Raw genomic sequence first — 25074 nt, 5'->3', positions numbered from 1 at the left:
GGATGTCTGTGATCCAATCTCCGACTTGGGGCTCCCAGTCCCCGTGTCCGCCGCCCCTACCCCACTGCCCAACTGAAATCCTTTACCCTTCCCGTGGAAAGTCCTCCACTCCCAGGTCTGAGCCAAACCCAGTGAAGAGGAACAGGGAGGCGGGCAGGCAGGCAGCATCAGGGTAGGGGTGAAGGCGGGGCCGGCAGGCTGGGAGCCTTGAGGGCCTTTCTCTGAGCAGCAGCGCTGAGGCTGAGGCAGTGGGAGGGGGAGATTTACCAGGGCTCCAGATTCATTATTCATGAGCCCGCAGCAATGACTCCAATTTAAATGCTAATGTGGGGGGGCCTGACTCAGCTGCCCCCCTTCCACCCCCACACCAGTCCAGGCACAAGCTGAGTCCTCACTGGCTCCAAGGTTCATGGGGTTTATTAGGGAGCAACGGAGAGGGAGGCCGAGTCCTCCACCCACCCACGTTGCTCCCAGTGTGTGAGGATTCTGCCTGGCTTCCCCAGGTCCAATCTGGACAGAGGCTGGAGGGGTAGGAGTTGGGGGGCCTTCTGGCGGCCCCCTTCAGAGGATGATCTGGTTGGTAAAGCTTCGGCTCAGCTCCTTGTGTGGTAGAACAATCGAGTTCAGGATGAGCACCTCAGCAGGGATCCGGACGCGGCAGCCTGCAGCGTGGACGAGGGCGCCAGGAGGAGGCCATGGGGAGAGGAAACCAGGGGCAAGAAGCTGGGGAGCCACTGCCATTAGGGGGGATCCCTCCCTGCCCATCTGTGCCCTGGCCCCATGCCCCCAGTGACGCACACAGGGCCTGGCACACAGCAGGCACTTGGTAAATGTTTGCTAAAGGAAAATACACACACACACCCTCACACAAGCATAAATTCTCCCCGTAGAGCCCACCCATCACCTGCGGTGGTTTCTCACAGCCCTGAGTCCCCTGGGAAGCCATACCCAGGATGGTGATGGCAGGCAGCAGCTTCCCATCCTTGAAGAGGCTCTCACTGTCCATGTGGGCCCGGGGGTCGTTGGGATTGGGGTCATTGGGGGTACCCTCCACGCGGGCCCAGCGCCCCACAGTGCTCCCCCAGCCCACAATGCTGTGCAGCACACACGTATGCTCCTGCCAAACAGGACAGTGTGAAGTGAGGGGGCAGAGCCCATGGGGTTCCCCCTCTCCCTAGCTTCTTGGGGCACATGCTGGGGTGCCTACCTGCAGCGTGGCTCCATGGAGGACAATGCTCTCTCGGAGCCGCACACCCTCGCCCACAGTCACCCCCTCCCCAATGGAGACGTTGGGGCCCAGCTGTGGAGAGGAACATATACCATAAGCCCTGGGGGGGCTTGGAGGACCCCAAATTCAACCCGCTCATAAGGGGGAAGGAACCTACTTGAGGCCATATGACAGGATGTGACAAACATAAGAGACCTGTACTCCAAGCTCTGGAGATACCCGCCCCACCCCACCCACGTTCCTCCCTGGGCTGGGCCACTGCTTACCACAGCTGATGAGGCCACCTTAGCCGTGGGGTGGATGTAAACGTTTCCTAGAAGCAGAAGAGAGGACCTGGAGACAAATGCCCCAAACCATATCTGGTTCAGGGAGGGCAGGGATCCAGATTTCACCTCTGGGTCTGAGGTCCAGAGTCAAAGCTCTGAGGGCAGAGGAGACTGCGGGGCGGGGGCGGGGGGGGGCAGAGCTTAGGAATTGTGGCAGGATGGGTACCTCGGATCCGCGGCCCCCCTGGGCTGTGCTTGGCCAGGCGTTCGGGGTGAGTGAGCTGGTACTGACCCAGATAGAGGCGGGAGGCATAGAGGGCTGAGCTGGGAGCCACAAAGTAGAGCAGGGGCTCAGGGGCCAGCAGGGCCCGTGCCCACCGTCCTGAAGTCTCAACCCCCAGACACCCCATCAGAGGTCTCCCCCATACCCTGCAGACTTGATCTGGCTCCAGATACCGTCATTAAGGTGCACGTAGATCTGGCCCTGCCCAGCCAGGGCTGAGAACACGTCCTGCTCCAGGCGGATGGTGCCTGCCCCCCGCCACAGGCCTGAAGAGTCCTCCCTGGTAGAGGGGACAGGATGCTGACATCAGTTCCCCAACTGAACCCAACTGGGTGGCCGACAGTCTCTCAGGAAGGGGAATCAGAGGGAACCCCACTAACTTGCAAGGCCTGGTCAGATCCTCTCCCAAGGATGCTCACCTCCCAGGAGGCTCACCCACCACTCAGCCCCTCACTCTCCCAGCTGGGGATTATCCCAGGGGAGCCCCAGGCATAGATCTGCTGCCCATCCTGCCCCGTGTCCAGAAGGAGTTCGACCAGACATGGCTTCCCCCAATTACCCCATTCTCCTCCCATCCACCCCTCTAAGCCCCACCTCCGGCCCCTCCCTCTCACTGGATGGAATGAAACACAGACAGACTCACCCCAGAGGAAGGCAGCTGGTGAGGGCAGAGACAGTCACAGAAAAAGAAGGAGAGAGAGATGGTACAGATGCCAGTTCAGCAGAAACAAAGAGGCCAGGAGAGATGGAGAGAGAAGCAGAGATAAGAGTGGGAGTGAAAAGATGGCGATGAGGGAATGAGGCATGGGAGGTGATGAAGGCAGGGGAGCCAGAGAAGGGAACCGTTCCCAGGCTTAGGAGGACCACCCTGGGATTGTGGTCTGTGGTGAGCATAGCTCCCTTTAGGGCACTATACTCCAAAGGGAGCCTCCTCAGCCTGAGAGTGTGTGCGCGCGCGCACGTGCACACACGCATGCCTGCACCCAAACATATGTGCACCCAAGTGTGTGTGTTACCGTCTGTTCTGAAAGACATCTCTGGGACACTCAGGGCTTGAGAGAAATGGACCAGAAGGGGAGTGGGCAGGTGGTGACAGAGGAGGAACTGGGATGGATAAGGAAGAGGGACAGAATGAGGTTAGAAGGGGAGGAACTGGAGAGGCTTGGCTGGAGATGACAAGTAGAAGGGGGAAGGGAGGAGGAAGATGAGCTGGCTGAGATGGAGCCAGCAGAGACGGGGGCAGGGGGGCGGTGACTCAGGGTACTTGGAGTTACAGGGCCATGGGGTCTGCCTCACAGTTGCCCATTCTGCTGGTTACGCTGGAAGACGTCCCGAAGGGGCTTCAGAGCTTCCGGGGAAAAGAGGTAGATGCCGCAGTTGATGATGTCACTGACAAACGTGCTGGGTTTCTCCACATAGTGCAGGACCTGAGGACAGAGCGGGCTGGGGTCAGCAGAGGAGGGGCCACGGCCACCATCCCCTAAGACCCTCCAAATCTCCAGGTCCTCCTGTTGCCACGCGAGTCTTCCTAAAATGCAGAGCATACCTTGTCACTGTCCTTCAACTTCACCTTCAAGATAAGTCTGAACTGTCCGCCTTCTTCCTCCCGATCCTCCCCACCTCCCAGCAGTTCCAGAACACAACTCCATGCCACGGCATGCCGGTGCCTTTCAGGATGCCCTTAACCAACTCTTCGTCTGGAAAACTTTGCTTTCAAAAACCCAGTTGACATCGTCACTCCCCCTCTAAGTACACTCTTGTCTGCCCCAAAGTCAGCTTCTCAGCTCTGGGCACTCCTGTTCTCTGGCCACACCTCACCCACCCATAGTGGCACTTGTGTCATCTGCAATGGTCAGTTTTTGATGTCTCTCCCCCAGACTGAGGGCTCCTGAGAGGCAGGGTTGTGTCTTTCCAGCTGTTTCTTTCACACCTAGTTAGTGCCTAACACAAAACTCTTGTGTGTGTGAATATCCTATATAATAAAAGGCTAATATGCAAATCAACTGAACGGCAGAATGACCGTCGCTATGACACGCACTGACCACCAGGGGGCAGACACTTAACGCAGGAGCTGCCCCCTGGTGGTCAGTGCGCTCCCACAGGGGGAGCACTACTCAGCCAGAGGCTGGGCTCATGGTTGGAGATAACTGCTTAAGCCGTCAGCTGGACATCTCCTGAGGGCTCCCGGACTGCAAGAGGGTGCAGGCCAGGCTGAGAGACCCCACCCCCCACCCCCCTGAGTGCATAAATTTTGTGCACTGGGCCTCTAGTATATATAATGTATTCACACATGAATTTTTAATACTAAAACCTGAACAGACTAAAGGGGTGTATGAAAGTCAGTGAGGCTCCAAAGCAGGGAGTTTCAGATAGGGACAGAGATCCCCAGCCCCACCCCCGCCTTGCTAATTATGCTCCCACCTCCATAATTCTGGAGGCACTATGCTGTTTCCTGCCTCCATATCTTTGCATATATCGTTCCCTCTACCTGCAATGCCTTCCTGTCTCCTTCATGCTGACAAATTTAACTCAGTTCAGACCTCACCTCCTCCAGGGAGCCCTCCCTACCTCCACCAGGTAGGCTGGGTAGGGGCCCTCTTTGTGTTGTCATAGCACCCTGTGCATATATCTATTGGAGCACCACACTCATGGCATTTATCTATTACCTCTTCCTAATCTTTCTTAAAGGGACAGAAGGGAACAACTGAGGGTGTGCCACACCTGTTTGACAAGATTGGGGCCCACCCCATAGCGTTCCAGCATTTTCCAGATGCTGAGGAGTGGGAAAATGATGATACACAGAACAGGCACCCAGCCAGCCTCCTCTCTGCTCTTACCTCATGTGTCTGTGGATTCTCTACGATGCAGCCATAGTTGAGGGACTGTGTCCTGTTAGCCTGAAAGACAGACACGCCGAGGCAGTGACCTGCCTGCTCCAGGGCAGCAAGGTCTGTTTTCTCTTTCTTGCTTTCCCTCTCCTATAGCACCTGGCACGTAGCTCCGCCACTGACAAGCCTTCAGATGGGGTGAGTACTGACAGCTGCCCTCCCCGCTCTACTTCTGAGCAGCTAAAGAGCTCAAGGTCTCTCTCCACCGCCACCTCCATTACTGCAGGGGTTTCTAGCACCTACCCCTCCTGACATGCATTCCCACTCCAACTCCCTGTTCTGGCCCTGCCTCCCGAACACCCTGCCTCCCAGGAACCTCTCTGGATCACCCCCTCGACACCCTCCAGCCCCCCTCACCGTGGTGCCCAGGAGCAAGAAAGGGTGAGGCTGGTGTCTGTGGGCAGCCAACATAGCGCTCAAGGGGAAGTCGGAGCAAACATCAGCGTTGAGCACGAAGAAGGCCTCAGGGCCCCCAGCCAGGATCTGATCCCGGAAGTGGTAGAGACCACCTCCTGTGCCCAGAGGGGCAAATTCCTGCAGGTACCTGTCCCCAGAGACCCCAGAGCCAGCTCAGTGAGATCAGAGGAGTCAGATACCATGAATCTGGGCACTGACCCCTCCTGTTCCCAGGACATGCCTGCCCAAGGCCCACAGAGAAACTCAATATACACAGGAATTCAGAAACCTCCCAGTGTGTGAGGGTGACTTCTGGCAATGCTGGCTCAACCCACTCCTGAGAACTCAGATGCCTAGGGCACTGCTCCCCCACCCCTACACAGCACGTGCACACAAACACCTGACCTGACCGGAAGGTTAAACTCTTGCTGTGCAGCTTCTAGGAACCGGGTAAGTGCCTCATCAGGTTGGTAGAAGCCAATGAGCAGAATCTCCTGCATCCCTGGGACCTGAGGTCAAGGGAAGAGCTTGAGAGAAAAACAGCATCTGATAGGAGGGAATTATGGGAGGGAGAAATCCAGGGTACTGGCCCAAAATCCAGAAACCACACGTTTAGTCTCAACTATGGCCTTGGGCATTCATTTTACCATGGTGGTCCGATTTCTCCTCTGGACAATGACCAAGTTAGAGTCTATTTCCCTTAATTAAAAGACTCTCAAAGTTAGAGTCTTTTCATCTTTTATTATTCTATTATTTCCCCCCCCCCCCGGCCCAATCTGAAGTGGAGTTCACCCTAGGAAAGATTTTGCCTATTAAGCTACATTACAGGATAATCCATTCATTTTCCCCATATTTATTATCTGTCAATCTGAGCTTAAGATCACCATGAGGTTAAGGATACCATTTATCAAGTGTCTACATTGTACTAATTACTTTATAAACATCATCTCTAAGCTTCGCAACCCCACAAAGTAGGTCTAATCACCCCCACTTTATAAATAAGGAAGCTAAGGCTGAGAAAGGGTGAGAAATTTGCTCAATTCCTTTTAGCAGGCAGAGACTGGACTCAAATCAACCTTGCCAGTCCCAATACCAAAAGCAATAAAGGAATTAGCTCCATAGTGAGCAAGAGTAGCATGATTCTGTGCTTTGTTATCATTAAGGTTTCTCATGCTATGGCTTTAAATTGTCTCTAAGATTCCTGCCTAATCTCATATTCCATAGGAGTGAAATATGAGCAAGAAGCAGCCAGACAAGAGGCTAGATTAGGAGAAGACGCATGACAACTGCATTGCACAACTGGTGGTGATGGTGGAGGGAGATGATGCATAGTGTCATTTGTAAATGGTGGTCCCTGGAGTTATGCCTGGTGGGAAGAGGTCATGGTTGCTAAAGGGGGAAATAAATATAGCATGAAGGAGATGAATGGAGGTGGGAAAAGGGAGCCTACGGGATTACCTGGGCACAGGCCTCAATGTGGTGCTGAATCATAGGGACCCCTGCCACTGGAAACAGGGGTTTGGGCACCTCAAAAGACAAAGGCCTGAAGCGAGTCCCTGAAAGAGGAGAGAGAAGCATATTTTTGTTTTCTGCTTCCCTCTACCCCCACTCCACCAACCACTCCAGCCCAACCGCCTCCCGACATTCCCCTGGCCCCTCACCCTTTTGAGGGCCTCCAATCAGGATCACAGCTTTAAGCATGACGGCAATTGCTACCTAAACCTCAAATAGCAAAGAAAAGTTAGGCTCAGGTCTCACACCCCAATCCTGGAACCCCACTCATACCCCAACTAAACCCTAAACCCAAAATAGCAACACCAAGCCCTCCCAGGATATAAATTCAATCTAGTCCCTCCCTGGGCACACCATCTCACAAATCTCACACATCTCAGATCCCAACCCCAATCCAGTCAGCCTTCAAACCTCACAGTGATTCCTCCCAAATTCTGAAATCCACACCCCGCAATTTGATCCCTAACAGACTTCCTTCTGGCTGAAAACTCAGCAAACTCCAAAACTCAGCAATAGACCTCCTTCTCACACCCCAAACCTTCAAAAACCAAACCCCCAAACCACTGATTACCCAATTGGTCCATCCTCACTCTAGATATTAAGCCCTGAATCCCAATAGTGAATCCTGATATTGGACCTCAAATCCCAAGTGAGCCCCAAATATTTCACTACAGTCCTAAGAGTCCACTTTAAGTAACACTGATCTACATTTGACAACTCCAAACCCTGGCAAAAACCCTTTTTATGCTGAACCTAAATCCTAAAATTAACCTCTAGGTGATGATCCCTGAATCAAAAAGACAGGTTCCCTTAGCATCCCAAACACAATATGCCAATTCCCTGTGTCCCAAGACTGACAAGTGCTGAATCTTTGGGTTCAGAGGACTGACTGATTGCTGACCCTCTGAACCTCACAACTGACTAATAAACCCTAACCTCGCGTATCCAGGATTTGTGGGACCAGTACTGCATCCGACGTGCAGAGAGCCAGCCGGGACCTCCGGACCGCCCTTCGTTTAGGGGCCGTGCCCTGCCCTTTTCCCCTTTCGCCACCCCTCCACCCGATCTTTTTACCACTAGTCCCCTTTCTGCCAGCTCTGCCGCCCGCTACTGCTAGCTCCTTCCGCGCACGTGTCTTCTCGCAACTCGCGAGAATTTCGCAGAGTCTGCCGGGAATTGTAGTTCTTAAGTTCCTCCCTTGTTCCCACTGAGAAAGAGGTGGAACTTTTGGAAGAACATGGAGGCGTGGCCAAGGGATTGAAGGGGAGGGTCGAAATAAGAAGAAGGGTTCAGCCTGAGAAGCCGAGGCCGGAACCTGGATTGGGATCACAAGCTGTCTGGGGACGGGCCCGGGGGTAGTAGTTCAAGGAGAGAAAGTAGGTCACAGGGGAAGCGAGCCTGGAGACGAGAGTGGGGTGTGGTCACCCTTGAAACGGACGTGGGCAGCGCGCAAATCCCCCACGAAAGCGGGGGGGGGTGTTTGAGGGTTACAAAAGAAGAGGAGGAGTCGTAGACGCCTCTGCCCTCCTGCTGGGAAGTGGAGCAGCCTCCGACCGTGAGAGAAGCCTATCTCACTCAGATTTACTGTCTGTAAATAAAGGCACTGGACTGGGCACTCTCCAAACTTCCCTCTGCCCCCAACACTGTGCCTCTGGTGTGTGGGTACCGGGGAGTGGAAATGGCGACTCATAAGAAGAGAACAGAAGCGGAGGGTCAGAGAGAGCAGCTTTATTAAGCAAAAAGAAGGGGGTTGTTCGTCCCACCCACCCCAAGGCTTGGAAACAGAGCGAAAGTTCCGAGGGTCCCTTTCAGGCCACGTCCACGCGAGCGAAGCTCTGGTCCATGCCCAGGCTGTTCTCCACGAACACCTCGTACTTGCCGCTGTCCTGAGGTGTGGCCCGGCGGATGGTCAGCGTTGTGTTGGTGCTGCCGATCTCGAAGTAAACCCTGCAGGGGAAGGGGGCGGAGCCGCGTGTCAGTTTACGGGCTCCCCGGCCGGGCGACTGAGCCAGCTCCGCTCTTGGCCTCCCAGTTCCCCTCCCTCGTCCCATTCCCGCGGGTTTTCCGGGCCCCATCCGGCCCAGGCTCCAGCGCCAGGCCCTGCCCTTGCAGCAGGTCCCCGCCCTCGCCTGTCATCCTCCTCGATGTCCTTCCCGTCCTTGGTCCAGCCCACGTCGGGCGCAGGCTCGCCCATGATCTCCGCAGTCAGCGTCACCGTGGCGCCTTTGCGCGCCTTCGTGTTATCCGGTCCCTTTTGAATTTTCGCCGGGACTAGAGAAAGGGGAAGGGAATGCGACCCAGTGAGGGACCTAAAGGTGAGGCGGGACATCACCCTCCCAACTATGACCCGACCCTAACTACGGTATGGATTTGAACTCTCAGCGTGACCTTGGGCAAGTCTTTAGCCTCTCTGGGGCTTCAGCAACTCAGCTGTTGAACGAGACTAATCCCTGCCCCTCCTACTTCCTTAGGGTTGAATGGAGGATGAGAAGCGATACTACGGGTGAAAGCCCAGGAATGCTCACACCTCGGGGTGCCTTGGAGACAGCTCTGGATAGTGGAAATTGCCCTGGGTTGGGAGCCAGAAGATCAGGGCTCTCTCTAACCCTAGCTCTGCCTCTGGATCGCTGTGACCTTGGCGCTCTGAAGTCGTGGTTGAAACCCATACCGGACTTCTTAGCCTGGGTGGGATGGGATCCCGAGGTAGACAGGACTGCACAGGCCGTGCGGCTCGGCGCCCTACTCTGTGCCTCAGGCTGTGCCAGGGGCTGGGCTGGCCACATGCCCATCCGGACTCAGCTAGGCCCAGGGATAAACGCGCGGCTGAATCGGCTGCGGACGCCGCGGGGGCGATGCCGCTCTGCTCGGCGGCATTGCACGCGGGGCGCGCGTACCTTCCACGAGGATGCGCGCCGAGTCGGAGCACTGGCCGAAGGGATTGGTTACGTTGATGCTGTACTGGCCCAGGTCCGCCAGCTCGCCATCGCGCACCACCAGCGCGACTACGTCAGGGTCCTCGAAGATGTAGCGGTACTTGGGCCCGTCGCGCAGCTCCTTGCCGTCCTTGCTCCAGCGGATGAATGGGTCCGGGAAAGCCGAAATGCGGCAAGTCAGCTTGGCCGCGCTGCCCTCGATCAGCACCACGTCCTTCAGCGGCTCCAGCACGCGCGGCGGCCCGGTCTCCCGCATCTCCTTCCGGGACCTGCTCGCGAGCAGGGTCAGGGCCCAGAGCTCCGAGACACCGTTCGCACCCTCCCGCAGCCCTGTCCGCCCGCCCCCAGTGCCCTGCCCGCCCCCTCGGCCGACTAGACCCGTAAAGTCGGGGAGGTGCGGGGGAGGGGCCGTTCCTGAAGCATTACCCTGACAAAATGACCTGCTCTCCCCTAAATCCAGCGACCTTAGCCGTCCCTGGCCCTGCGCTCAGGACCGCCCTTCCTCAGTGCGGGAGTGCGGATTCTGCAGTTCCAGTTCCCTTCCTTCAGAGGCTCTAGGGCTACCCCCTCACCTGTGGCCTCGGTAAGAGGCCTGGATACGAATGGCCGCTTTCTGGACCTGGGGGTCGTTGATATCCAGGGTACATCCCGGAGGCGGGGCCGTAGCCGCCGGCTTTTTGGCGGGAGCTGCTTTGGACATCTGGGCAGCGGAAAACAAACACGAGGGGTCTAGGCGGACACAGAGGCTGCGACCTTCAGCCTTTGCCCTTCGGATTCAAAACATCCCCGGGATGGAAGTGCCTGGAGCTGGTCTGAGGATCGGACTCACCGTGGGGGGTTGGGGGGCGTCGACTTCGGACTTGAGTGAACTAGGTGGGGAGCAGGCGGTGCGAAGCCCTTCCGATGGCACAGTAGGGGCGCGGGCAGGTGCTCAGCCCTGGGCCCTGGTTTTATACATCGCTCCCCTCCTTGCCTTGTTTGGCGTGGTTGCCCCAAGCCCCCCGGGACCCCAGCTCCCGCCCCTTGACCCAAGCAGGCTCCTTATTTAGCTCGAGGATGCCTGGGATGCTGGCTCAGTCGCTAGAATAGGCCTAGGGGGTGGGGTGGGGGGAAACTCGAGCGGCTCTGGGGTGCACCGGGCGTCAGCGCCTGGACAGCTGGACAGCTGGACAGCTGGACAAGGCCCCATCTCCTCCCAAGGCAAGGGGTACCATCCCACTCCGGGAGGACCAGACGGGCCCCACGCCGACAGGAGATTCAACTCCTTTCGGGGGCAACTTTACACTCAGTCGGTCCCTGGACAGTGGGACAATATGCCGTCCCGGAGATACTGTAAATTGAGGAGTGCAAGTGTTTGGGGGTGGGGGTGGGGGTGGGGAGGGTTTCCTTGAATGAAGCCAGAGAAGTGGCGGACTTAACTGTCCATCCAACCAATTATAAGAAGGCCACGTGGCTGTCGGGACCAATCCGAAAGCGCCTTACCCCCACCCCCACCCCACCCCAGAGTCTAGGTTGTCATGTCCGCACTGTGCCCCCTGGCGGTAAACTGAGATAAACCTAGAGAGGACGGTAAAGATTTTTAAGAACAGCATCCCTTCCTGCCACCCCCATCTCCACTCACTGTCCTCCATGTGATGTGGTATGGGCTGCACTGTCCCTGGAGATTGGCACTAATACTGACTCAGCAACTTTGGGGTCGGCCCAGGCCCATTATGGGGCAAAGCTGATGTATAGGGGCATCAGAGGTGATGGGACATGCCTGGGGTCCAGTCTGCCAGGCAGAGCGCATTGCTTCCATTTACTGCAACTGCCCGCCTGGGTATGGAGCACTGTCACCTTTTGATCAGAGCAATTTTGACACAGCTCTGCTGATATAAATTACCTTTGCTCCTCCGAGTTTGGAACAAGCAGTTCATATGCCATTTCCAATGGAGATGGGAAGGGAGTTCAAGATCAGAAGGGGGACGGGAGAGGAATTTTACCATTTATCAAGATATGAGTTCAGGCACCTCATTTTTATATGAAAACACTTGCAGTGAGTAGGGGATTACAGATTCTCACAGGCAAACTGTATATCTTCATCGCTAAAATGACAGGTGAGCTAAAAGATCTCTCTCTGGTCCCTTCCAGCTGCTTTAACTGCTGTTTTATGATGATAGGTATTGCCTTTTCCCTCAGGTCCCGAGAAGCCAGAGGCTGGGCTGGGATGACGCTGTTTGGGCTCCAGCCAAGGGGCCCTCAACCTAGATCAGCAACACACCAGCACCAGCTCTCTCTGCTCGTGGTGGCAACTTTATTCCTGTCACTTTGTCAAGAACAGCGTTTTCAAGGGGTGAAGGGGGGGGGAGGACAGTCCCTTTGGACCCAAGGAGAACTGGCTCCCTTCTCTCCCCACCTCGGTTCTAGAACCCACTAACCATTCTGTGGCACTGCAGCCAGAGCCAAGGTGCCTTTACCCCGAGCACACTTCACAGCAGCTTGCCATGGGGATCAGAAGGTCCAGGCTGGGTGTCCCTGGGGGTCTAGGAAAATGCTCGTCTGTAGCATCATCAACAGCAGACACACTGCCCAGAGAACTCACAGCTGCCCCGGACAGCTGGTGCCTGGTTGGTGCTCTGACGCTGAGCGCAAGGGGGGGTGGGCCTGTCCTGGGCTCCTGGGCAGCTCTTCACACCACCTGCTCTCATCATGATAAACCCCCTCTGCTTGGGGCACCAGGACCAGAGCTGGGAAGCATTGGAGAAAGAAGGCTGAGCCAGCATTGGGGTGTGGGCCGGTCCATTTCCGAGCCTGGCATCTTCCAAGGTGTGACGATGGAACATGTGAGAAAAGGTGGGGACCACCAGAGTGTGGTTAGAGCATTGTGGTGAGGATTCAGGGTCCTGCCAGGATTCCAGAAACTTCAGAGGAAAAAGCAGACTGAAGTCTCTCTTACCTCTAGGAATAAGGGAGAGGTAAGGGGGCAGGAGGGTCAGGGAGGGAGGAGGACCTGGGCTCTCACTGGCCCAGAGAAGGTGGAATACTCCTGTCGCAGCACCTTGCTCCCCAGCCATCTCTCCCCAGAGATCACACATAGGTCCTGCTGCTTGCTATTTTTATTTCCCTTGTGACAGACAGACAGACAGCTGCACAGACAGCTGGATGGCTTGGGTGGAAGGGGGTGGTCAGGAAAACATGAGCAATTAGGATTGGGTGGAAGGAAAACTTCATAAAAGTCAATAAATAAATAAATATGAATGGGAAGAAGGGCGAAGACCACGGAGGGCCAGTGGGGACATCCTTGGGCCAGCACAGAGCCCAGAGCTGCACCCACTGAGGCAACAGGCGAGCACTGGGTTGAGTGGCCACTGCCTCCTGCCTCCAGCCCTCCACAGTTTTTCTATGGGATGCTGGCGGCTGGCCCGTCCCATCCCCACCTGAGTCCTCTCTCCTCTCCCTCCCCTATCTTGCTGCCCTCTCTCACATGCTGCCTCTGGCACCCTGCCACTGTCCCATGGCCTGTCCCTGCTTCACTGACACTCGCAGCCCATGGCCTGTACACCCTGGGCTCCTTCCTCTTCCACATCTCCAGCCACTCACACCTCCTGGGTTCCTTTCCCCTGGATGCACTGTCCCCCAATCCCAGAACCTTCCTAGAGTCTCCCACCCCTTCCCCCTCACTTTCCCATTCTGTTCTTGCCCCTCTTCCTGCTTCCGACTCCACCCAGCCTGGCCAACGAGTCTCCAGCTCTGGCTCTGGCCTGGTGGCATTGGCCGAAGCGCCCGAAACGGGGGCCTCTGTCCCTGCAGGTCCATGAGGTAACAGCCCGGCTGGATTTTTCTGCTGGTGGTGTCCGAAGCCCTGAGTCCATCCAGTTCAGCGTGGGCCCTGGAATGTCCCGCAGCATCAGCGGGAGCCCCGAGTGGAATCCCGGGGCCAGGCTGTGGTCCGAGCCACTAGGAGCTGCCTGGGTAGGAGCGGAGCAGCACCTTGTGACGGGTGGCGGCCTCGGCCCGGCGACGCCGCTGCTCACCCAGGAACTCCTTGAGCCGGCTGGTGGTGAAGGTGAGCGTCTGGCGGCGCAGCTTCATCAGGTAAGCGTCCTGCAGCCACGGGTGGGCCAGGCAGTCCTGCAGGGAGGGCCGGCTCCTGCCAGGCCCAGACAGGAATGGTGAGCCCGGAGGGACGGCCTAGAGCAGGGCTGGGCTCTGTCCTCCCAAATAGCTGAGTCCCGCACCCGGATTCACCCCTAGTGAGTGACTCTGGGCAACTCTCAGTTTCCCAGGCTCTGGAACGGGGACAGTGATTCTGCTTGTGTCATAGGTCTTAAATGGTGGGTAGGACAACCACTTAGTAGTAGTAGTAGCAACAGTGTATTATTGAGGGCAGGGGAGGAGTCGGGGGATCCTAGGCATGGGCTAGACTAGGGCAGTCCGAGGCCAAGAAGGTAATACTGGGGGGTTGGCAGGTGTAGGGCCCACTCACCAGGGGTGTACTGAGAGGACCTTTCGCAAGAAGAGGGTGGCGCTCTGGGAGGTGTTGGGGTACAACTGGAAGGCATCAAAGCGCCCCCCCACAATTCGAGCCTCCGTTTCCTGGGGGTCTGGCTCATAGAACGGAGAGTGTCCACTGAGCCTGTGGTGGAGAAAGTTCAGTTGAGACATATGAACAGAGGGTCAACTCACAGGTCCAGGGAGACATTAGTATGGGGGTCCTAAGGGGCACAGCACTCAGGGACAGGGCTACTGGCACCTGGGTACACACGTGCTGGGGAGGGGGAAAAGCGTGGGCAGAAGGTGGGTCCGGGGCACTCACATGATGTAAGTGAGCACACCCGCACCCCAGATGTCTGTGGCGGAGCCGATGGGGTCTCCCTTCACCATCTCAGGAGCTGACAGGAGACAGAGGCCAAGTTGAACCAGTTTCCTGGTGGCAGGGAAGCAGGAAAAGGCTGGGGAGGCCCCTGAGGTCACCACCGTGGGTCTGACCCGAGCAGCAGGCAGGGTGGAAGTGGGGGTGGCCTCCAGGGGAGCAGTGGGCACCTGAGGAATCAGCCCAGGCTCTGAATGGTGGGGTCACCAGAACCGCAGAGTTGCTGAGAACCAGGGTCACTGGCTCCCTCAGGTCAGCTCCCAGGTGGAGAGCCCATCACAATGAATGTGGCCAGCACAAAGACAAAGAGCCTTTGAAATCGGCCTGGCCGGCTACAATCCCAGCCTGCCCCTTCTAGCTATAGGACCCTGGGCAATGTACTAAACCTGTCTGGCACTCCAATTTCCTCATTTGTGAAGTGTGGCTTTCAGAATAAATCTAAAGGATACAGATAATGAACATAACGTATTTAGCAGGTAGCTAAATGGTAGCTGGTTTTCCTTACTTATATAAATTAATATTGGTTCTCCTATCTTTTCAGCTTTATCAAATCCCGGCTCAACCTTTTAAAACTGTCTTATATGGGACAAATAGCCTCACTATACTTCTGTTTCCTCATCTGTAAAATGGAAGTAATGTTACGCCAATCTCCAGGACTATTGTGAAGATAAACTGGGAAAAACAAGCAAACATGAAAAGGACTTTGTTCCTTTCTTGCATACAGTAAGCACTCAATAAATGGCATATATGTGGGTGAAGTGGGAGAAGCTATGGCTGCTGCCCCAATGGCAGTACCCCAACCCCCTCCCCTGGCTGGCGTGGTGCCCTCACCCATGAACTCCAGTGTGCCCGTGCGGTGGCCAAGGGGCCGCAGGGCCTGGGGGTTGTAGGGCTGGGCGCTGCCGAAGTCCACGATCTTGAGGGCGTTGTCAGAGGCCAGCAGCAGGTTGTCTGGCTTGATGTCCAGGTGCAGCACGTGCCGGCCGTGGAGGTAGTCCAGGCCTTGTAGCAGCTGCACCACGTAGGTGGCCACATCGTCCTCTGAATAGCGGAACCTGGAGGGTCCAGGGAAGGCAGGCGATATCCCAGCCCAGCTCCCCCTACTCTCGTTCCCTGCTCCCCCAGAATGCCCAGCTACCTGTCACTGAGCCCACAGAGGAGCTCCCGGTTGCCACAGCTCTCAGCGATGAGCACGAGGTAACGTGGGGTGATGTAGGCCTCATGCAGGGACATGAGCCGCTCGTGGTGCAGCGTTCGCAACACTTCATACTCCTGCAGGACTCGCCGCTTGCCCTCAGCTGCATAGGGCACGATCTTGGCCACAAACGTCCGCCCAGTGGCATTCTCCCGGCACGCACGCACTACACCAAAGCGCCCCCTATGTGTTAAGGGGACACCACAGGCTTAGAGGAAAGAGGGGGACACCACCATTGTGAAGGCTAAGGGGGCTGGGGTTTGGAGAGCAGGGACCCAAGTGTGGGCTCTGGGGTTTAATCTTAGAAATCTGGGTTCGAGTCCCAGTTCTGCCCTTCAGTGACTCTGTACCTTAGGCAAATCCCATAACCTCTCTAACCTCAGTTTTCCCATCTGTGAAATGGGTGATGATAATAATGCAGTGGCTTCCTCTCCAAGTGATGAAGATTAATTGTGATCATATGGCCACAGAGCTTAGCACAGTGTGTGGCCCAGAGAAAATCTGAGCTCAATAGTGCTGATGACCCAGATCTCAGCACCTTCCCCATGCTGGGTGGGCAGCCCAGTTTTTTCTCTGAATTCCCGTGTCCCCTACGCTCCACCCACTCCCCTCTCTGTCCTCCATCCCTTCCCCACTCTGCTTGCCTGGCCTTCTCCTCCAGGAAGGTGTAGGGTTTCTGAGGGGGGCCCTGTCGAAGAGCGGTGCCCTCCGGCCCCGGAGAGCTGCGGGGACCGCCGCCAGGGGAGCTGGTCATCTCCTTGGCTGAACTGAGGGTCTGAACAGTTACTTTGCTGGACTCAGGAGGGGGTTCGGGGGCTGGGGGCTCGGGGGCTGGTGGTGCAGACACAAAGGACGTCACCATATACAGGGGAGTAGAGGAAGACGCTGGTTTAACCCCTAGAGGAGTGGAGGCTGGGGTCGGGGTCCCAGTGTTAGGGACGGAAGACTTGGGCTCACTTAGGGTGACCTGGGCACTGGGTGGGGAGGGCTCTGCCTGCCGGGCGGCCTGCAGGCCTCTGTGCTTTCGTGGGGGGGTTTGGGGTGGTGGACCCACAGCCTTGAGTGAGGACAAGGCCTGGCTGGGGGGTGTTGGGGGAGATGAAGGGCTGAGAGCAGCTGACTGGGGGCCTGGGGGACCAGGAGCTGCAGCAGTGGTCGGGGATGGGGCCAGTGAGGTAGGAGAGTCCGGAGGCGGGGCCCTGGCTGGCCCTGAGGTAACAAGGGTGTCTCGGTGAGCAGCAGGTAGCAGAGCTGAGGAATCTGAGGAAAGACAAGGAAAATCATCACCAAGGTGCCCTTAGCAGCAAAACCGTGGTGCTCTGAGAAGGGGGTGGATCCTGGGCTTAGGGTCCCCTTCTTTTCCTGTACACCCCCCCACCCCGCCATCGCACTGACCTTGCGTGCCCCTGACGAGGACCTTCTCAGAAGGGTTGCTGAAAGGCCCTTGTCCCGCACGGTTGGCACAGGCCACACGGAACCTCACAGTCACGCCAATTGGTAGGTGGGTCACATTGTAGTAACAGTCGAGGATGCCTGAGCCCACTGGGTGCCAGGTAGACTCCCCTGCGGGCACCATCGGGGAAGGGCTGAGGTCACAGAGGGGTGGCCCAAGCTCCCGGTGCTATCGGCAAGGAGTCTAGGGAGCGGAACTCTGCCCGGGGAGGACGCTTGCCTCCCTGGCTTCTTCGCCTTCCACCTGCCACCCCTTCCCCCAGCCAGCCTGTGCGGTCCCTCACCGTCCACCCGCCGCTCCAGCGTGTACGTGCAGGGCGCCCGGCTGTCTCCTGGCTTCCAGAGCACCAGCGCTGTGTCTTGGTAGGTCTGGGGCACCTCGGGAGGGGCTAGCTTCCCTGGGACACCTGGCAAGAGAAAGGGAGCCTCAGTGAGCCCCTATGCTCCAGCTTAGAGTCCATCTAGCCTTGCCCCAACACCCTCCATCACTGCCCTCCCCACCCCCGCCCCTGGTCCCTGCCCCAGGCTCACGGGCCACAGCCACGGTACAGGAGCTGGTGACACTGCCCAGGACATTGGTGGCTGAGCACTCATAGAGCCCCGCGTGCCGCTTGCTCGCCCGGGGGATGCTCAGCAGCTGCCGTCCATCTTTGCAGGACACGATGACCACTGAGGGCTCTGACCGCAGGGACTGCTTGTCTGGGGACAGAGAGGAGCAGGAGGGGCTGCTGAGTGGGGCAGCACGTATGGTCCTCCAGGACCCCTCGGCCGCCACTCCCCCAAGCATCGCTGGGCATTGGGATCACATGCCATGCCCCTCTCTGGGGAGAAGTGATCTCACCTTTCATCCAGGAGATGCGGGGTGCAGGGCAGGCTGCCGGCAGGCAGAGCAGGGTAGCTGCCTCTCCCTCCAGCAGCACCTGGTCCTTGAGTTTGATGTGGAAGACTGGGGGGAAGTCTGCAGGGAGAGCAGATGGCCATGGGTTGCAAGGACCTCAGCTCACACTGCTGAGGGAGGGGAGGGAGGGTACACGTGAGAGGTGGAGAGCAGAGTAAAAGCTTCTCTCTCCCCCGTCAGATGTGGAAAGTGCCACCCCAGGCCACACTTTCGATAATTTTCTTTGGGGTGAGCATCACTCTCTCCAGGCACTCGCTGTGTGTAGAGCGATCTCTTCCTTTCGCTGACTATTGAAGATGCATGGTAGTGACCTCATTCATATGTTTGCAAATCACTCAGAGCAGCGCCTGGCACTACGTCAAGTGCTCTATACACATTTGTTAAATAAAATAAAAACAAGTAAATATTGAAAGACCGCAATGGTTAAGCTGGCAATACTCACTCCCTCTGGGACACCACAGGGAAGTGAGAGGAGCTGGTGACCTGAGCTGAGAATCCTGGGGCTGAACACAATGTTCAATCAAAAAAATGAAGTCTCTAAAGCTCTGAAGTCAAGGCAAAACGGGGGGCAGAGCCAGAAAGTGTGTCAGCCTCCCCACCCCTCATTGCCCCTGGGGCCCAAGGGTTCAGTTCTAGACTTCTAATACTCCTTCAGGTCAGCTGAGTGGTGAGAGCCTTTGAAGGGGTGAGAGACAGTATCTGCATGACCTTGGACCATGTCTTGTGTAAATTGAGGAAAAGAAAAAAACACCAAGCTCATGGGGTTGTTGTGAGAATTACAAGGAGCATATACAGTGCTTAGCACGTGTCTAAGATATAACCATAAGTGCTCATAAGCCTTAGCTCTTATTACTGTTATGATTATTAGCTCATGAATATGCTCAGTAGCGAGCCAGGCACAGACCCTCAGAGAAAGAGGCGGTTTCGGCAAAGCTGGCTTCACAGCTGGCTGGTGAACCGGTCATGGCCTGGGTGCAGATGGGCCAAGTTCTCTGCTCAGTGCAGTCGCCCGTGGCGCCTTAGTGCCGTGAGCACTTGTATTCCTGCTCCCCGGCATGTGTCTTTAGAAATATCCCAATCTGGTCCTGGCCACTGGGGGTGGGGGTGGGTGGGTGGATTTTTTTCACGTGGGCAGAGAAGGCTGAGGGATAGATGCCCCAAGGAGCCCCAGCTGCTGCCTGTCTAAAGAACCAGGAGGGAGTGGGGGTGGGGTGAGCTGGGCAGGAGAGGAATGCTCAGCAGGACTGGAGGGTCAGTATAGCAGCATGCCCGCGCTTCCCACTGTACCCATTTCTCTAAGGAGGGGTCCCACACTCAGGCTCCAATAACAAAGTGAATATAGTTCCATCAGACCAAGTGAGGGTGCTGGGTAGGGGCGAGAGAGGGAGGCCAGGAGGCAAGGTGAAAGGTGATCCTGGCCCAGCTCTGCCAGTTCTACCTCCACCCCCCAGAGGCTAGCCCTAGCTGGTCAAGTGGACACGGGGCAGCCTTACTCTGCAGGGAGGGGGGGGGAGGAGGTAAGGGGACACTGCCTCAGCAGGAAATCAGCTGCACAAGCAAAATGGACCTGGGAGGGAGGCCCCTGGTGGGAAGGGATCAGCTGTCCCCAGGCCTCTGTGTTGACTTCTCTCTCTCTGTCTCAGTCCCTCTCCTTCTCCACCCCTGCCCCCACCAACTGCCTCCCTCCCTCTTCCTTCACTACAGCCCCCCCCCCCCCAAAGCCCACTGCCTCGAGGAGAAGGTGCCCCAGCTCCCCTGGCCAAGGCCAGACATAGTCACCTCAAGCCTAGTGGAGGCACAGCTGGACCCGTTTGGAGGCGTTTTATCGGGAAACTGGGGAAGAACAGACTGCTGACTGCTGAAGAGCCTGCACACAGCCTGCCCTGGTGGGCCTGCTCCTTCTGCATGCCAGCCGGGGAAACCTGGCCTCCCGAGCCTTTGTGTATAGTCCTTGAGTAATGCCCCTTTTTTAGGTGAGGGATGGGGTGACCCCGGGTGGGAAATATCTGCCTCCTTGCAGCCCAGGACACTAGGCAGAGAAACAGACCAGAGCAAACCCCATGTTCCTCTCCCTCCCGCAAAGAGCCCTGAAGGTGCTGAAAGTGCGGGAGACCCTGCAGGGGCAGGACAGGGGGCAGGGAGGGGCAGTCGGGTGTTCAGGCTGCAGAGAAATGGAGAATTGGGGGCACAGTCCAGATTGCGGGCCTCTAGACTGGTAGAGAAATAGTGTCTTTGCATACACACATCGGTACGGGGGCTGTGGGGGCAAGGGAGCCTTACCCTGACCTTCAGAACTACACGGAGTTACGGGGACCTTCTAGGCTCTCCCATGAGGGAGGAGGCCAGCCAAAGAAAAGCATTAGTATGGTGTCCCGAAGCCGCTTCCGGGGTCTGGGGCACAGGGGCAGACAGTCCAATTCTGGCTGTTGCGCTTACGACCACCTCTGTGCCTCCCACCAGCCACTTAGCACGGCTGAGCCTGTTTCCTCACCTGTGCCATACGGACCTGACACAAACAATAGTTCAACAGTGTGGGAGGGTTGAGTGAGGCAGCCCTTGGAAAGCGCTTGATAGGACACTGGGCATTGCTAACGAATGACAACTGCTGCTATTATTGTTGTTGTTATTGTTTTCCTGATCCCAGGTCCCTTGCATCACTGCAGGGGCTCCTCAAAGTGGCCCATCTCCCACCCAGCTACTTACCCAGCAGGCACCTCCTACCTGATTCACTGGGCACATACTGCTGACCCAAATCCTCCTGAACGCTGGCAGAGAGGTTTGGCTGTGATGAGCCCTTGTCTTTCCGCAGCCGAGAGAGGCCCCAGCGCAGCCGGCTCCGGCTTTCCCCAGGAGCTGTGAAGACCCAGGCGCCTTAGTACCTGCCCGGCCAGGGCCAGGCAGCTCCCACCCGCTGCAGGCCTCAGCCCAGAGAAGTAGAGAACACCAGCCCCGCCTGGCCTTCTCCCTCACCAGCCTCTGCCCCTCACCTCCTGCGCTCCAGCCATGCCAATTCAATCCTCGGTGGGGATGGGCGGGGGGGGGGGGGGGGGGGGGCGCCTCCAGCCCCTCCTCAGCCTCTTTCTGGTGGGTGTCCCCGCCCTCTCCTCCTCCCAGAGCTTCTCGTCCAGCAAGCTCCACCCTCTTCTGAACTCTGCACCTGCCATCCCAGCCCCACCACACCCCCAACCCACCCATACTTGTCCACACATTCTCCCTGCGCCCTGCCCCTCCTCACCTGAGCTGCCCGATGTGGCGCTGGCCTCGGAGCCCAGGGACTCCTCGGAAGGTGTGGTGGCGCCGGCCTGGGCGGCCAGCTGGTTGTGTGGGAGACCGAGGCGCCGCAGACTCTCGCCCTCGGAAGTGGCCCTGCGTAGCCGTCCGAACAGCGGCGTGCTCCTGCCGGACGCGCCCCCGGAGTCCTCGCTGCTGCCGCTGCGCTGCAACCGACTGGACAGCCGCTCCAGCGTGGAGCTGAGCCGCCTGCGCACCGCGAGCACCGGGGAGCCCCGCGCCGAGCTGCCGCCCTCCGAGCTCTCCCCGTCCCCGCCGCGCGCCTCCGAGGCCGCGTGGCGCTGCGCGGGCGGGGTGCGCCGCAGCCGCTGGGACAGCGACAGCGAGAGGCGGCGGACCAGGCCCGGCTCCCCGGTCGCCCTGAGGTCCTGCACGGAGCGCGAGCGCTCGGGCCGTCGCACCATCTCCAGCGGTGTGCCCGCCGGGCTGGGCCGGTACATGCCGTCCTCCTCGGCCCCGCGGAAGGGGCCGCGCTCCTCTGAGCGCGAGCGGCTGAGCATTCGCAGCCCCCGTGCCAGGGGCGACTCACGGCTGCGCTTGAACTTGGCCTCGAACACGGCCTCGGACTCCAGGTTCTCGATGCTGCTGCTGAGACTGCTGCCCGGCCTGCGGGGCACCGTGGGAACCCGGGCTTTCTCGGCCGGCGCTGGGGGAGCCGAGGCTGCAGGCCCGAGCTTGGTAGAGGCTCCAGGGGGTGGGGAGGCCACCCTGGCGAACACCGCGGGGTGGGACTTGGGCTCCGTCGGAGGTGTGGCAGGGCCCTGGGGAGGGCCTTGCGTGTGGCCCGCCAGCTGCAACGACTGAATGATCTGGGCATAGGGTGTGAGGGGGGGCGCGGGGGTTTGCGGGGCCACGGGAGGCTGTGCAGGTTTAGGGGCTGGGACTGGTTCTGCCTTGAACTTCGGAGCCTTCTCTTGGGCAGGCTGGGGTGCCAAGGGCTGAGAAGCATCACTGGGTTTGGTGGCGGGAGGTTCTGAAGACTTGGGGGCACTGGGTTGGCGGGCACTGGCTTTCGGGGCACTGGGCCTTACAGGGCTGGGTGGCTGGGTCTCGCTGAGGGCAGACAAGGAGGGAGACTCCTGTAGTTTACGGGCCCCAAGTCGGGCCACGGGGATCTCAAGGGGCGCCCCGGCTCGGCGGTGCCGGCCCCGGGGTTCTGCCTCACCCTGCGAGAAGCTACTGCTCTTCTGCAGGCCCCGAGTCTCTGGTGGAGGCTGGTGGTGGGGTGCTGCTTCGCTGGAGGCAGCCCGTGCCAGCCGGGGGTCCCGGGCACGCCCCCCCAGGCTCTCTAGCAAGGGACCCCTGAGGCCACTGACCTTGCCATCCTCAGGGCCTCCCCGCAGCAGCCGCTGGCGCAGGGCCTGAAGCCTCTGGGCATACTCACCCTCGCCCAGGCCTCCCCGGGTCAGGCGGGCGGTGCCCGGGCTGGGGCTCCGGCGCTGTGGCAGCTCCACAGACGCTGCCTTTTGCAGGTCCCGGCCCGGCTCCCGCTGCCCGGCCCGGGGCAGGGCGCTCTCAGCTGAGCTGCCCCTGCGGAGCTCTCCCCGCCGGGGGCTGGGCCCAGCTGGGGGCTCCTGGCCTGGGGAGGGGAGGGCAGGAGGGCTCGGGGCCTGCTGGTCCTGAGAGGTGGCCCTTCCCTGCTCCTGCCACTCCATAGGGGCGGCAGCCCCAGCCTCCGGGGTCCCCAGGGCCTCATCCTCCGTGGGAATGTCGGTGAGGGACACCCGAGAGCCCGAGAACTCAGGCTGCAGTGGTCGGGGCACTGAGGGTAGCTCCTCCAGCTCCTCCTCTTCGGAGTCAGAGGAGGACGAGAGCCCCCCACTGGGTGGTGGTCTTCTGGGCACGGCCACCCACACCCGCTCGGGGGGTGCCCGCAGCAGCTCAGGGATGGGGCGCAGTACCAGGTGGCACTTGTAGCTGATCTGGGAGCGCTGAAGACAGAGTGCTGGAGTCAGACCTACGGTCCCCCGGGGGCTAGACTGAACCGCTCAGGCTCACCTCCGCCCCCGGAGAAGGCCCAAGGCAGACAGAGAGAGGGGTAGGGGGCATGAGGGAAACTGGGAGTTGAGAGAATAAAAAGCAGATGAAGAGAGATGAGCAGGAGGTGAGGGCACATGATAGAGAAAAGGCAAGGTTAGAGAGAGAAGGCTGCAGAAATGAGAAGGTGGAAGGCACAGAAGCAGGACCCAGCCAAACTCACCTGCCACCTCCGCCGGGAGAGGAATAGCTTTAGGTGATCCGTGCTCACCTCTGCGCCCTTTGCCTGTGTCTGCAAACCCGGGAAAGAGGGACTTAGAGGAAGTTTTCTGTCAACCTAGACCCTCAAGGTTTGGCAGTGGAGAGACAAAGTCCACAGGAGGGGACAATGGACCAAACAGCATTGAGTCCGGGTCCTGGGGGTCCCCTTCCCCTTGGATCTGTCACAACAACTCTAGCAGCCAAGGTGCCCACATGTAGACAAATTTCCTGAACCTAAGAGGAGAGGCCAGAAATTGGTGGCTTCTGGGGTGGGCTTCAGAGCTTACACCAGGGCTCAAGGCCCTGTCCTAGTACAGTGGCTGCCTGGGAGGCCTGTGCTTAGGCCCCTGGGCTTGGCCCTACTGCCCAGCTCACCACCCATACCCATGTGGAGCTAGCAGGCCCAGATGTCTGGAGCCTTGGTGGGCCAGGCCATGACAGAGGCCTCCCTCAGCGACCCACCCAGGCTGTCCTCTTTGGGGCTCATTTCTGATCTGGGAGACAAGGCTAGCTCTCCAAGGACAGATACCAGAATTACCTCAGCCTTCAGTTGACCCAGCACAATTCTCAATGGATGGTTTATTTAGTCGCTCTTTCTGGGTCATTTGCTGAATCTCACCCCCCACTTGGCGCCGTGCCCTGAAGTGCTGGGGTTTGAAGATGAATGAGAACTCTGCCCACACAGAGCTCAAAGCCAAGAGGCCAGGCCACATACCAACCACAGCGTGGGACCAGCACAGGACAGAGGTGGACACACAGTTGATTTCAAGAGCCAGAAAAAAACCCTGCTGAGGACCCCCGGGATGGGAAGTCCAGATCTGTGCCTTGGAATCCATGAGACCCCAACTCGAGCCTCTGTTTCCTTATGGACAAAATGGGAGTTTATATTTTCCTTTACAGAGCTATTTGAGGCGGACAGATCACAAGTATTTAAAACACCTATCATGGTAACTGCACACAGTAGGTACTCAATAAATGAAGCTGTTCACATGCTCTCTCTCTCTCCACCTCTTCTACCATGACTTTGCAGTACTAGACTCACTTTGAACCAAGGATGTTCTAGGGTCTCCTCTGCGGTAGGCCTCCTGTAAGGAATGAGGATTAAGAAAGGATTCATCATTCATTAAATCAGTCAGTCAATAAATGTTTGGGAAAATGGGGCCTCTAAGGACTTGGAGGATTGGATGTCTAAGGGCAGAGGCTTGGGCAGCAGTAGGGGTGGCATGAGGGGACTCTGCAGGTCAGGGCTCCTCGGGGCCTCGTACTCACAGCCGGTCCTGCACCAGCACTTTGATGAGGAAGCCCCGGGCCTCCCTGCTCAGGCTCAGGAACGTGTTCTCCTCAAAGGCCACATTGTAGTTCCGGATGTTCATTAATGTTGTCCGATCGTTTTCCCCAACAAACGGGGAGATTCCCGTCAGACTGCAGGGGTGGAGAGAGCTGAGTGAGAGGTAGGCAGGGCCCTAGGGCTAAGCAAGAGATGACAGGATGCCAGTGGGGACACAGGGCCAGGGAGAGGTGGATGCCTCAGGGCTGTGGGGCAGAGAGAGTCTGGGTGAATCTGGACAGTCTTTCGGACTCTTGCCTGTCCTGCTCCCACCACTACCCCAGACAGGCGGCCACCAGGCCCCTGCCCTGGGCC

General features: G+C 58.1%; 3 protein-coding genes across 9 annotated transcripts in view; all 3 read right to left on the bottom strand.

The window, feature by feature from the left end:
- Positions 1-399: 399 nt before the first annotated feature.
- On the bottom strand, positions 400-7695 carry GMPPA (GDP-mannose pyrophosphorylase A). Of its 2 annotated transcripts, XM_079782261.1 has the most exons (13): positions 7510-7695; positions 6723-6777; positions 6520-6617; positions 5467-5570; positions 5023-5209; positions 4615-4674; positions 3074-3204; positions 1923-2057; positions 1721-1818; positions 1495-1541; positions 1208-1300; positions 949-1117; positions 400-662 (listed from the first exon to the last, which is right to left on the bottom strand). In XM_079782261.1, the coding sequence occupies exons 1-13, from the start codon at positions 7543-7545 to the stop codon at positions 562-564; spliced, it is 1314 nt and encodes a 437-aa protein (XP_079638387.1). In that variant the 5' UTR covers positions 7546-7695; the 3' UTR covers positions 400-561. The 2 variants fall into 2 exon arrangements, with proteins under 2 accessions (XP_079638387.1, XP_079638388.1); XM_079782262.1 differs by lacking the exons at positions 6723-6777; positions 7510-7695 and having other exon boundaries at positions 5467-5588.
- A 374-nt stretch (positions 7696-8069) lies between these two features.
- On the bottom strand, positions 8070-10206 carry SPEGNB (SPEG neighbor; the record flags this gene model as incomplete). Its single annotated transcript, XM_079783144.1, has 4 exons — positions 8070-8520; positions 8703-8844; positions 9468-9775; positions 10079-10206. The coding sequence occupies 4 exons, from the start codon at positions 10204-10206 to the stop codon at positions 8382-8384; spliced, it is 717 nt and encodes a 238-aa protein (XP_079639270.1). The 3' UTR covers positions 8070-8381.
- Positions 10207-12533: 2327 nt separating this feature from the next.
- Positions 12534-25074, bottom strand: part of SPEG (striated muscle enriched protein kinase) — a gene marked incomplete at its 5' end in the record, with an annotated part of 49927 nt that continues 37386 nt past the window's right edge. For 5 of the 6 annotated variants that reach the window (XM_079781950.1, XM_079781949.1, XM_079781953.1 and 2 more), the window contains 15 exons: positions 12534-13635; positions 13972-14121; positions 14302-14377; positions 15190-15413; positions 15497-15736; positions 16198-16813; positions 16949-17116; positions 17290-17412; positions 17537-17704; positions 17847-17963; positions 20625-20756; positions 21139-23125; positions 23395-23463; positions 24475-24517; positions 24702-24854. In XM_079781950.1, the coding sequence (XP_079638076.1) occupies positions 13443-13635; positions 13972-14121; positions 14302-14377; positions 15190-15413; positions 15497-15736; positions 16198-16813; positions 16949-17116; positions 17290-17412; positions 17537-17704; positions 17847-17963; positions 20625-20756; positions 21139-23125; positions 23395-23463; positions 24475-24517; positions 24702-24854 (4459 nt within the window). In that variant the 3' untranslated portion in view covers positions 12534-13442. Of the gene's footprint in view, positions 13636-13971; positions 14122-14301; positions 14413-15189; positions 15414-15496; positions 15737-16197; positions 16814-16948; positions 17117-17289; positions 17413-17536; positions 17705-17846; positions 17964-20624; positions 20757-21138; positions 23126-23394; positions 23464-24474; positions 24518-24701; positions 24855-25074 lie in introns of those variants that run through there. The other variant, XR_013814069.1, reaches the window with a different exon arrangement.

This window comes from Cnephaeus nilssonii, assembly GCF_951640355.1.
Source record: "Cnephaeus nilssonii genome assembly, chromosome: 10".
Classification (NCBI taxonomy): Eukaryota; Metazoa; Chordata; class Mammalia; order Chiroptera; family Vespertilionidae; genus Cnephaeus; species Cnephaeus nilssonii.
This window is presented reverse-complemented; position numbering and strand designations above follow the sequence as displayed.